This window comes from Oncorhynchus masou, chromosome 8, assembly GCF_036934945.1.
Source record: "Oncorhynchus masou masou isolate Uvic2021 chromosome 8, UVic_Omas_1.1, whole genome shotgun sequence".
NCBI lineage: Eukaryota > Metazoa > Chordata > Actinopteri > Salmoniformes > Salmonidae > Oncorhynchus > Oncorhynchus masou.
Genome location: NC_088219.1, coordinates 16,124,930 through 16,137,662, shown reverse-complemented (window position 1 = coordinate 16,137,662; position 12,733 = coordinate 16,124,930). Strand labels below are relative to the sequence as shown.

Sequence of the window (12,733 nt, the reverse complement as noted above, 5' to 3'; positions counted from 1 at the left end):
GTCTTGGGGTTTTGTGGGGTGTATAGCGTAGTCTATGGCTACCTGAGGCAGTTCTCAATCAGAGTCAGGTGGTTATCGTTGTCTCTGATTGGGAACCATATTTAGGCAGCCATATTCTTTGAGTGTTTCGTGGGTGATTGTTCCTGTCTCTGTTTAGTTTTTCACGTTTCCGTCTGTTTTTGTACATTTCAGTTATTTCATGTCTAGTCATTTTTCTTCAATAAACATGAGTAACCACCACGCTGCATTTTGGTCCGCTCCTCCTTCAACAGAAGAACGTCGCTACATAGGCAGCCTTTTACCCACCTTAGTTTGTGGGATCTTGAGTTTGTATAGTTGCTGTGTAGCCTGCAGAACTTTACATTTGTTTTGTATTTAGCTGTTTTTCGGTGGTCATTTTAATAAAAGTAAGATGTTCACCTACCACGCTGCACCTTGTTCTCCTCGTTCAACAAACAATCGTAACAGTAGTGTATGTGTGAAGTCCTTCCTTATTGACTGTATCATGTTGTATTTACACTGAGTTTACAAAATATTAGCAACACCTGCTCTTTCCATGACATAGACTGACCAGATGACTGCGGATGAAAGCTATGATCCCTTATTGATGTCACTTGTTAAATCTACTTCAATCAGTGTAGATGAAGGGGAGGAGACAGGTTAAAGAAGGATTCTTAAGCCTTGAGGCAATTGAGACATGGATCATGTATGTGTGTCATTCAGAAGGTGAATGGACAAGACAAAAGATTTAAGTGCCTTTGAACAGTGTGTGGTAGTAGGTGCCAGGCGCACTGGCTTGAGTGTGTCAAGAACTGCAACGTTGCTGAGTTTCTCATGCTCAACAGTTTGCCGTGTGTATCAGAAATGGTCCACCACCCAAAGGACATCCAGCCAACTTGACACAACTGTGGTAAGCATTGGAGTCAACATGCTCCAGCATCCCATGTGTTTGTCTCTGACCTCCAAGCCCTGTCCAGTGAGTCCTTTGAGCATCTCCCGGTTTTCAACAAGTCAGCGTGGAGACACTACCAGACCGGCCCTGAGCCAGATGACTGGAGCAACCTGTCCTACAGTGACAATATACTGTGTAAAACTAGAAGATTGGTTTGTCATGTTATGGCAGTATGTGTGTGACTAAGTGTTACTCAGGATGCTAGTAGGTCAGTAATTGAAAGCTTGATAATGCAATATGGTACTGTAAGTTTATAAGAGATTATAATCACATTGGATGCTTAAGAAATGCATAGGGCAGTATCAGAATACTTTGAGACATATCCTACTTTCGATTGCTTTAAAAACATTTGTACCAAAGGCCTCAAATTAAATTGATGTAGGAAATGTGAGTAGGTCAAATACTCTCAGAAAGAATTGTATTTAATATTTAATAGAAACTACTTATGTCATAAAATAGTTTTTTTTACTGTATACAGTGCATTCAGAAAGTATTCAGACACCTTTAATTATTCCACAACTTTATTCTAAAATTGACTAAATCCATTTTTTTCCTCATCAATCTACACACAATACCCCATAATGACAAAGTGAAAACAGGTTTTTAGAAATGTTTGCAAATTTATCAAATATGAAAACAGAAATACCTTATTCAGACCCTTTGCTATGAGACTCGAAATTGAGCTCAAGTGCATCCTGTTTTCATTAATCATCCTTGAGATGTTTCTACAACTTGATTAGAGTCCACCTGTGGTAAATTCAATTGATTGGACCTGATTTGGAAAGGCACACACCTGCCGATTTAAGGTCCCACAGTTGACAGTGCATGTCAGAGCAAAAACCAAGCCATGAGGTCAAAGGAATTGTTCGTAGAGCTCCGAGACAGGATTGTGTCGAGGCACAGATCTGGGGAAGGGTACCAAAACGTTTCTGCAGCACTGAATGTCCCTAATAACACAGTGGCCTCCATCATTGGGGCAGTATTGTGTAGCTTGGATGAAAGGTGTCCAGAGTAAATGGCCTGCTCCTCAGTCCCAGTTGCTAATATATGCATATTATTATTGGTATTGGATAGAAAACACTCTGAAGTTTCTAAAACTGTTTGACTGATGTCTGTGAGTATAACAGAACTCATATGGCAGGCAAAAACCTGAGAAGAAATCCAAACAGGAAGTGGGAAATCTGAGGTTGGTCGATTTTCAACCCAGCCCCTATTGAATAAACAGTGGGATATTGGCTATGTTGCACTTCCTAATGCTTCCACTAGATGCCAACCGTCTTTAGAAACTTGAATGACGCTTCTACTGTGTTGTGGAGCCGGATGGGAGCTCTTTGAGTCAGTGGTCTGGCAGAGAGCCAGGTCCTGGTCACACGCATTTCACATGATAGCGACCTGCGTTCCATTGCTTCTCTACAGACAGGAATTCTCCGGCTGAAACTTTATTGAAGATTTATGATAACAACATCCTAAAGATTGATTCTATACTTAGTTTGACAAGTTTTTTTGACCTGTAATATAACTTTTTCAAGTTTTTGTCCGACGTTCGGCTGGACCTGCACGAGCGTTTGGATTTGTGTACTAAAAGCGCTAACAAAAGTAGCTACTTGGACATAAATAATGGACATTATCGAACAAATCAAGCATTTATTGTAGAACTAGGATTCCTAGGAGTGCATTCTTATGAAGATCGTCAAAGGTAAGGGATTATTTACAATGTTATTTCTGATTTCTGTTGACTCCAACATGGTGGATCATTTTCTTTTTTTTCTGAGCGCCGTCTCAGATTATTGCATGGTTTGCTTTTTCCGTAAAGTTTTTTTGAAATCTGACACAGCGGTTGCATTAAGGAGAGATATATCTATATTTCCATGTCTAACAATTGTATTCATCGACATTTATAATGAGTATTTCTGAAAATGATGTGGCTCTCTGCAATATCACCGGATGTTTTTGGAACTAGTGAACGTAACGCGCCAATGTTTACTGAGATTGTTTTATATAAATATGAACTTTATCAAACAAAACATACATTTAATGTGTAACATGAAGTTCTATGAGTGTCATCTGATGACGATCATCAAAGGTTAGTGATTAATTTTATATCTATTTGAGCTTTTTGTGACTCCTCTCTTTGGCTGGAAAAATGGCTGAATTTTTCTGTGAGTTGGTGTTGACCTAACATAATCGTTTGTGGCGCTTTCGCTGTAAAGCCTATTTGAATCGGAGACTGTGGTGAGATTAACAACAAGATTACCTTTAAAACGGTATAAGATATATGTATGTTTGAGGACTTTTAATTATGAGATTTTTGTTGTTTTGAATTTGGCGCCCTGCACTTTCACTGGCTGTTGTCATATCGATCCCGTTAACGGGATTGCAGCCCTAAGAAGTTTTTAAATGGAAGAAGATTGGAAAACCCAGACTCTTCCTAGAGCTGGCCGCCTGGCCAAACTGAGCTATCAGGGGAGAAGGGCCTTGGTCACGGAGGTGACCCGATAGTCACTCTGACAGAGCTCCAGAGTTCCTCTATGGAGATGGGAGAAACTTCCAGAGGGACAACCATATCTGCAGCACTCCAACAATCAGGCCTTTATGGTAGAGTGGCCAGACGGAAGCCACTCCTCAGTAAAAGGCACATGACAGCCCGCTTGGAGTTTGCCAAAAGGCACCTAAAGGACTCTCAGACCATGAGAAACAATATTCTCTGGTCTGATGAAACCAAGATTGAACTCTTTGGCCTGAATGCCAAGCGTCACATCTGGAGGAAACCTGGCACCATTCGTACAGTGAAGCATGGTGGTGGCAGCATCATGCTGTGGGGATGTTTTTCAGCAGCAGGAACGAGGAGACTAGCCAGGATCGAGGGAAAGATGAAAGGATCAAAGTACAGAGAGATCGTTGATGAAAACCTGCTCCAGAGCACTCATGACCTTAGACTTGGGCAAAGGTTCACCTTCCAACAGGACAACGACCGCAAGCACACAACCAAGACAACGTAGGAGTGGATTCGGGACAAGTCTCTGAATGTCCTTGAGTGGCCCAGACAGAGCCTGAACTTGAACCCGATCGAACATCTCTGCAGAGACCTGAAAATAGCTGTGCAACAACACTCCCATCCAACTTGACAGCTTGAGAGGATCTGCAGAAAGAATGGGAGAAACTCCCCAAGTATATGTGTGCCAAGCTTGTCGCGTCATACCCAAGAGGACTGCCAAAGGTCGCTGCCAAAGGTGCTTCAACAAATTACTGAGTAAAGGATTGTATACTTGTAAATGTGATATTTCAGTTTTAAATTGTTTATACATTTGCAAAAACTTCAACAACAAAAAACTGGATTCAAGCCATTTTAGAATACGGCTGTAACGTAACCAAATGTGGAAAAAGTCAAGGGGTTTGAACACTTTCAGAATGCACTGTATCATATACAACTGAACACACATTTAAGCATGTTGCTAAAATAAAGCCAGGTTTAGACAGTGAAATAGTGGTATTAGTTGTATGTATTTGTGTGGTTCAGGAATTAGAAGTGAGAATGGAGTTTCAACAGTGCATTCAGTTACCTTACGACCTACACAATAAAATAACAAAAATATGGTAGACTGTGGGCGACATTTTACACACACACAGTGCACAAAGTAACCATGTACAGGTAACTGACAAAATAAAGGAAACACCAACATAGTCTCTTACTCTGGCGTTGGGCCACCACGAGCCACCAGAACAGCTTCAATGCACCTTGGCAAAGATTCTACAAGTGTCTGGAACTCTATTGGAGGGATGTGACACCTTTCCTCCATGAGAAATTCCATCATTTGGTGTTTTGTTGATGGTGGTGGAAAGCTGTCTCAGGCGCCGCTCCAGAATCTCCCATAAGTGTTCAATTGGTTTGAGATCAGATGACTGAGACACACACACACACCATTTAAACCCTCTATGCTACTTTGAGTCTCCTCTTTTAAAGTCACTGAAATCTTTTCTTCTAGCCATGTTAGCCAACATAATGGGCAACTGGGAATTTTTATACATGACCCTAAGCATGATGGGATGCTAATTGTTTAATATACTCAGGAACCACACCTGTGTGGAAGCACCTGCTTTCAATATACTTTGTATCCCTCATTTACTCAAATGTTTCCTTTATTTTGGCAGTTACATCTACAAAGTCAAAAATCTGAATCTACGTTTGAAATACACATGATTATTGACACATTCAAAATAGTTACAGCTGACAGAAGCATGTCTTTGAGGATGTAAAGACCAAGCTTCCCTTGTCCTGTATCTCTCATTTGTGTTAGGGGTTAGGGTTAGTGTTTCCTTTACTAGTGTTTCCACAAGTGTTTCCTTTATTTCGGCAGTTACCTGTACACTGAGTGTTTGAGGGACAGTGCTGTCTCTATTTCTCGTCGTCATCCCCCTCACTCATACTGCTGAGGGAAGTTGAGGGATGGGCAGAGGCACCCTTGGGGTAGGTGGCGGAGGAACGAGGAGAACGAGGGGATTGAGAGGAGGGAGAGGAGGGAGGCGATGGGGAGCGCCCTCTGGTAGGGCTGCTGCTGGGGGAGCCACGGGGCGAGGCGACGGGTGATGCGTAGGGTGACAGAGCCTGGAGCATGCGACCACTTTTCTCCTGGATCACATGCTGCTCACAGAGAGGGAGGGGAGAGATGGAAAGAGGGAAAGACAGGGAGAGAGACAGCATGATATGTTTTGTTATTGTTTGTCAACTGAGCGTTTCTTTCCTAAACTACTTGTTCATATTGTCTAGTCACTTACTTTGAGGAATGGGATCATTACTAACCATCTTCCCCTATTGACGTTTCATGCTTCCTAACATAGTATCTATCTATTGTGGGCTAAAGATAAACTTACCCACGCTCCACCTGGACCAAACGACTCCAGGAAATTACTAATGAACTCCCAGGACTTCTCCTCCCACTTGTGGATGAGGTCTTGGCTCTTCTCTTCCACCGAGTGCACAAAGTGCTTGGACTTCTCCTCTACTGTCTTTACCGTCTCCTTCATACGATCCACCTGGTTTTGAAGACGGATTTTCTTCTCCTGCACAAGTTAGACATGCGGTTGGCTGTAAGGAATCAGCTAAAGATGGTCTAGTGTTAATCAACCACAACCACCAATACTGAAACAACCATTAATCTTCCTCAAATGCAAGCTAATGTATCAGATGTTAATTCCAACTTCATTCATTGTTCTATGGTAATTATGATGTCATTCTTACCCTGATGAAGCTAACGTTGAGGTCACTGGCTGTGTAGCCTCTCTGCAGGTTGCGTCGGACATAGAGGTCGTAGTCTCTCACTATCCTGGTGATGAGGTCAGATGTAGAGATGCCATCTGTCCTCTGTGTGGCCACGAACATCCCTGAAACCCAACAGAGAGAACAGTGCTCAAACACAGTCAAGATGACACAGGTAGTGACAAATTATAGGCTGTAACTCAGCAAACGCACACAAATAAAATCTCCATTGGCTACAGGTTAATATCTGTTTCAGAGCAGATCAGTTAGTTACCTGCTTCCTTGATGTGTTTGTAGACATCCTCTGATCCAGCAGAGGTGTATGGGATATCATCATGCGCTACAAAGTCAATCTGGGGAAATCACAGGATAGCATTAAGGTGATTTTATAACAGAAAAAAGGGACATGCTCTATATCAGATTTTAAGGTTGATTGTTAGTAATATTGAGTAATGTACAGCAATGGTCTCCAACTCTTTTCAGTTACTGTACCACCAAGTACATTTTGCTCTGCCCAGAGAACCCTTGAAGTACCCCCTCATTTACATTTTACCAGTAAGCTTATGGTCTCATGAGTCTTCTCAAGTACCCCCTATGGGTAGGTCCTAGTACCCGCTGTGGATAGGTCCTAGTAACCCTGTGGATAGGGCCTAGTACCCCCTGTGGATGGGTCCTAGTACCCCCTGTGGATAGGTCCTAGTACCCCTGTGGATAGGTCCTAGTACCCGCTGTGGATAGGTCCTAGTACCCCTGTGGATAGGTCCTAGTACCCCTGTGGATAGGTCCTAGTACCCCCTGTGGATAGGTCCTAGTACCCCCTGTGGATAGGTCCTAGTACCCCTGTGGATAGGTCCTAGTACCCCCTGTGGATAGGGCCTAGTACCCCCTGTGGATAGGTCCTAGTACCCCTGTGGATAGGGCCTAGTACCCCCTGTGGATAGGTCCTAGCTGGATAGGGCCTAATACCCCTGGTTGAGAAACACTGATGTACAGTATATGTGACCCTTGTCCAGAAGTGCTGACCTTATGTTTCTTCAGGAAGTCAGGGCGGAGGGTCCAGGGAGCGTCCCGTACCACCTCATCCACATAGCGACAGTGTATCAGGGCTTCGTAGCGCTCAGACTCTGTCATCACCGTGTAGCCCTTATACCGGTGTGTGAGTTCATCACTGCAGACTTTGAGGACAGACACACAAAAACCTAATTTATACCTTGTGCCGCTAAAATGTGAGTTTCGTGATCTGATCAATATGATCCAATCACTGTCTGTGATCTATTTTAAAGGCACTATTTACCTCCCACTATGAGATGTGTGTTGGGGAACAGGTTCTTGGCTTGCATCAGAGCGCGAGCATGTCCAGAGTGGAAGAGGTCAAAGATCCCATCAGCATAGACTCGGACCGGCCGGATTGCTATAACAAAAGAAAAATGCTAATTTGATCTGTCGCTCTCCACGTTCTCCCAGTCTCCATCCCTCCCTCTGTTGACTGCCTCTTACCTCTATTTATCCTTTTTCCCAGGTAGCCTAGAGGTTAAGAGCATTGGGCCAGTAACCTAAAGGTTGCTGGTTTGAATCCCTGAGCCGGCAAGGTGTAAAAATCTGCCATTCTGCCCTTGAGGCAGTTAACACCCAACAACAACTGGGTGCCAATGACATCGATTAAGGCAGCCCCCCTCACCTCTCTGATTCAGAGGAGTTGGGTTAAATGCAACATTCAGTTGTGCAACTGAGTAGGTCTCCTCTTTCGCTTGTCATTCCTCACTAATCCCAGCAGGAGTGATCAAACTGGTGGTCACACTGACCTCTGATTAGTCTGACTCACCTGTGACTGGTCTGACCTGGTGAGACCACACAGTAGATGACTGACCTGGTGTGCCTCTCTTGGCTTGGGCGATGGTCAGCTTTTCATGAGGGACCTCCGACTCATATCCTGCTTCCTTGGCAAATAATGCTGGCTCTCTCAGCCTCTGAGATGGAACAGAAAGCGTTACAGATGTAGGATCTTAATTTGATCACTCTTTTGTTGCTGATAATTTTCCGGCACAGCAGGAAATGCAAACTGGTAGTGTATTCGAGGTTAAAAAGGCTTCTAAATTTTGTAATTTCCACTTTAAAATGTCCGACTTTGTCCTTACGAAAAATGGATCAACCTCTACAAAAAATATTCCATTAATTATAATCCACATAATAATTCACATTTCATGTTGCTGCAGGGTTATTTTCCTGTTGTAGCAAACTGTCTCAAATTACGATCCTACGTCTGTAACTGACCTCATGGAAAGGGATGTCTGTACATAAGTAAAGGTGTGTATATTCACAGTTATGGAAATCATCAGGGCTTTAATAAGCGTTTGAATATATAAGGGATTTCTGGCTTCATGCGTGTTTTCCTCTGCATGTGAGAGCTAGTGGGTGGGAGTGTATATGGTTATTAGGAATTATCTGTAGAGTTGTCAGTACACTTTGAACCCTGAACTGTTTGAAATATGCCCATGATTTGAGAAAAGACTAACGAAGGGTTTAAAAAATTCATGTTAATGATTAAGAATGCTTTCATTGACTGTAGAGATCAATTTACCATTCAAAGAGCTAGACCATTCCCATAATGCTTTAACATTTACAGTGAAAATATCATAACATTTATTGAGGACTAATTTGTAGCTGCCTATGTTATACAAGTACATTATAGGCTACATTTGTATTTTCAACTATTTGATATGCCACCTCTCGGTAGTCTGACTGACTCACCTTGCGGGGTCCCCCCGTGCTTTGCTGTTGGGGTTTCTGTGACCCCCTGATGCCTCTGGAGCCGTGTCTCCTTCCCACCATGCTGGATGTTCTGTTGCCTTGTTTACCTGTCGACTGGTACCTCGTCAACCTGGTCGTCCTCCAACCCTGTCAGTGTTACACTTCTGCAATCTGTGAGGGAGTTTTAAAGTTTGCATGTTGCTGGCTGGTCTGACCCCGGTTACATGAAAATCTAACGTGCAAAGTTCAAGCCAAGTTGGTAAGAGTATTAGGGCACTTCAGGCCACGTCTCTTTCATCAGCCCTGTAGAAGACACAGGGTGGATCAGGAGTTCCCCGTTTAGGCCTAAACAGACCTTTACAATCGGACTGTCCTCTTATTTTTTGACGTAGGCCTAGCTTATATGTTAATGTCCTCATTCTGTTATCTGCCTCATTATTGGCTCATCCATTTGAAATAGATGTTTAACTTTGTCTCATGGAATAATGTAATTTCATTTTTAACATGTTATTTCCCAGTTTCATTCATAGAAATTGCTCTTAAATATGATCTGTCTGAGGCATCCTCTTGACCCAAACATAATAGTGGGACAAGTTGTTCATGAGGCAGCCTCAAGGTGCCTATCTATCAACTCCACCGATTATGCAATGTTTAGTGAAAACTCATTCACTCAAACAACGTCATTAACTGGCCATGCGACACACCTTTGATCGTAAATCCACTTTATCAAGATTCCCAAATCACCTCAAGCATAAGGGCACTATGCACTATGCCCTTATGCCTGATTCAGCAGCACATTGAGAAAACAGGTTTTATTAGCCCACTGAGCTACAGGCCATAGCACAAGGAGCTAACAAGTCTTCAGGCAAGGTTAATCATGGCATTTTTACATTTTAGTCAATTAGCAGATGTTCTTACCTTGAGCGACTTACAGTAATGAGTTCATACAGTGTGGCTCAGTTGGTAGAGCATGGTGCTTAACACCAGGGTTATGGGTTTGATTCCCAATGCTGGACCAGTATATGCACTCACTACTGTAAGTTGCTCTGGACAAGACATTCTGCTAAAATGTAAATACAGTTTATACTTTATTTTTTCTTCTCCATACTGGTCCACCATGGGAATCAAACCCACAACCATGGCGTCACAAGTGCCATGCTCTACCAACTGAGCCACATGGGATTATCATCAGTCATCAAGTAAGCATGGCTCATTGAACCACCTCTGTTTAGACCTCTCCACAACAGTGATGTTGTTGAGGTTGAAGCATGTTAATTATCAGTAAGGCCTCTCAGAAGTTTAGCACACTGTCTAGGATGGATGGGTATGTAGAATCAGTAGGGGATGTCATGGAGGCAGAACTATCTGCGGGCCTGAGTTCCAGCTCCAGCATACTGTAATGCAGACCATGATTGCATACCCTTGAAATTCAGTATTTATGTGATGGATGATAAAATAACTATTTCTGCAAAGTTCAGGCCATATGTATGTGTTATTAGTGAAGCACACCATTCGCTTCACGTTGTTTGAATTAAATGTGCCAGTTCCAAGTGTAAATCTTGTCTCCCTCCATCAAAGTTTCAGACCAGTGGAGGGCAGTAGAGTACTAGTCTACAGCTGTGTAAGAAGCAATGCCTTTGGAAAGTATGGCGCCAGCTGGCAATTGGAAACACAAAGATACAAGACTGGTTGAATGTAGACTGGTTTAACATTAACTGAAATCTTGAGACCTCAGAAAAGACATGGATAAGGTCCTGACCATTGATGCTGGTCCCTGCTGCTGCTGCTGACATGACCAGGTTGTCAGTCAGTCTTGGTGGGTCTGGTCTGTGGGAGTGACATCACCCCAGTGGACACCTGTTTTGTAGGGGGGTGTGGGGGGGATCCTTTTATCTGCTCTATTGGGTTGGGAGGCCCTGAGAGGGAAGAATGGGGGGTGTCAAACAGCTGCGTGTCTCTCCTTGATTAATAGATGGCTTATGGGGGACAGACAGTACTGGGGCTGCTGAGCCTGGATCAAATGGGACAAATCAAGTGCTCTGGTCCTCATTATCTGACTGGTCGCCCTGTGTTAGTTCAGTGTCCTCAGTAAAGCGTTTGGTGGTGTTATCAGATCAAAACAGATTAGATAACTGAACACTGTCCATCTTTTCCAGCTTTCTCAATTAACAGCTTAGCGCTCAAATCAACAAATGAGGGTTAACTTAACAGCCGGGCCGTTTAGCTTGATTATAAATGTTCTACTAGCTTATCCAATTAAACACAACTGTTCAAGGTTATCAAATGAACAATGAGATGATCCTATTGGCCCTATCCTCCCCAGAGTCCCCTCCATACCCCTCCATGGCCCTCCATAACCCTCCCTCTATGCCATAGTCAGGGAGAGGCAGTGACGACAGGACCTTTCTTGAGAAATGTGAAACTAGACAGCGCCCAGCTCTCAACAATGGTACTCATATTTCAGCCAGCCTTGTTCACGGTATGGCTTAATGGCTCCTGGGCAAGGGGATCTGTCCCTCAGGACCAATGTGTGATTGTAGAGAGGGAGATGTTGTTGAAGGAGATGCTAGGCTTCAGACAGACTAGTTCCCTGTGGCCTGTTTGCCATTTGACAGGCTGTCAGAGTAGCATTAGGTCTGTACTTCTGAAGATGGTAGTATGGGTAATCCACTTCTAACCATTAACCACATGAATCCTTTTTATTGTATGGTAGGGTATAGAGGGATTTACATGTGTTGAAGGAACGATGAGTAGAAGGGAGGGTTTGTATGTGATTTTGTGGCTACATGCATCCATATCAAATCATATCAAGTCAAATGTTATTGGTCACATACACGTGGTTAGCAGATGTTAATGCGAATGTAGCGAAACGCCACAATAAATGCCTAATACACACAAATCTAAGTAAAGGAATGGAATAAGAATATATAAATATAAATATATGGATGAGCAATAAGAGCGGCATAGGCTAAGATGCAATAGATAGTAGAGAATACAGTATAGATGAGATGAGTAGTGCAAGATATGTAAACATTATTAAAGTGTCTAGTGTTCCGTTTGTTAAAGTGGCAAATTATGTCAAGCCTGTATGTAGCCAGCAGCCTCTCTGTGCTAGTGATGGCTGTTTAACAGCCTGATGGCCTTGAGCTTGAAGCTGTTTTTCAGTCTCTCGGTCCCAGCTTTAATGCACCTGTACTGACCTCGCCTTCTGGATGGTAGCAGGGTGAACAGGCAGTGGCTCGGGTGGTTCTTGTCCTTGATGATCTTAAAGGCCTACCTGTGACTTCAGGTGCTGTAGGTGTACTGGAGGGCAGGTAGTTTGCCCCCGTTGATGCGTTGTGCAGATCGCACCACCCTCTGGAGAGCCCTGCGGTTGTGGGCGGTGCAGTTGCCATACCAGGCTGTGATACAACCCGACAGGATGCTCTCAATTGTACATCTGTAAAAGTTTGTGAGGGTTTTAGGTGACAAGGCAAATTTATTCAGCCTCCTGAGGTTGAAGAGGCGCTGTTGCGCCTTCTTCACCACACTGTCTGTGTGGGTGGACCATTCCATTTTGTCCTTGATGTGTATGCCGAGGAACTTAAAACTTTCCACCTCTCCACTGCTGTCCCTTCGATGTGGATAGGTGGGTGCTCCCTCTGGTGTTTCCTGAAGTCCATGATCATCTCTTTTGTTTTGATGATGTTGAGTGAGAGGTTATTTTCCTGACACCACACTAGGAGAGCCCTCACCTCCTCCCTATAGGCTGTCTCATCGTTGTTGGTAATCAAGCCCAC

The 12,733-nt window shown here is 43.5% G+C and overlaps 1 protein-coding gene across 1 annotated transcript; it reads right to left on the bottom strand.

The window, feature by feature from the left end:
- Positions 1-1,203: 1,203 nt before the first annotated feature.
- LOC135544208 (choline-phosphate cytidylyltransferase B-like) lies at positions 1,204-9,159 on the bottom strand. The gene is made up of 8 exons (XM_064971653.1): positions 8,955-9,159; positions 8,074-8,173; positions 7,501-7,617; positions 7,230-7,381; positions 6,481-6,559; positions 6,189-6,331; positions 5,822-6,010; positions 1,204-5,591 (listed from the first exon to the last, which is right to left on the bottom strand). Exons 1-8 carry the CDS (start codon positions 9,033-9,035, stop codon positions 5,346-5,348), a joined length of 1,107 nt encoding a protein of 368 aa, XP_064827725.1. The 5' UTR covers positions 9,036-9,159; the 3' UTR covers positions 1,204-5,345.
- Between the last annotated feature and the right edge of the window lie 3,574 nt (positions 9,160-12,733).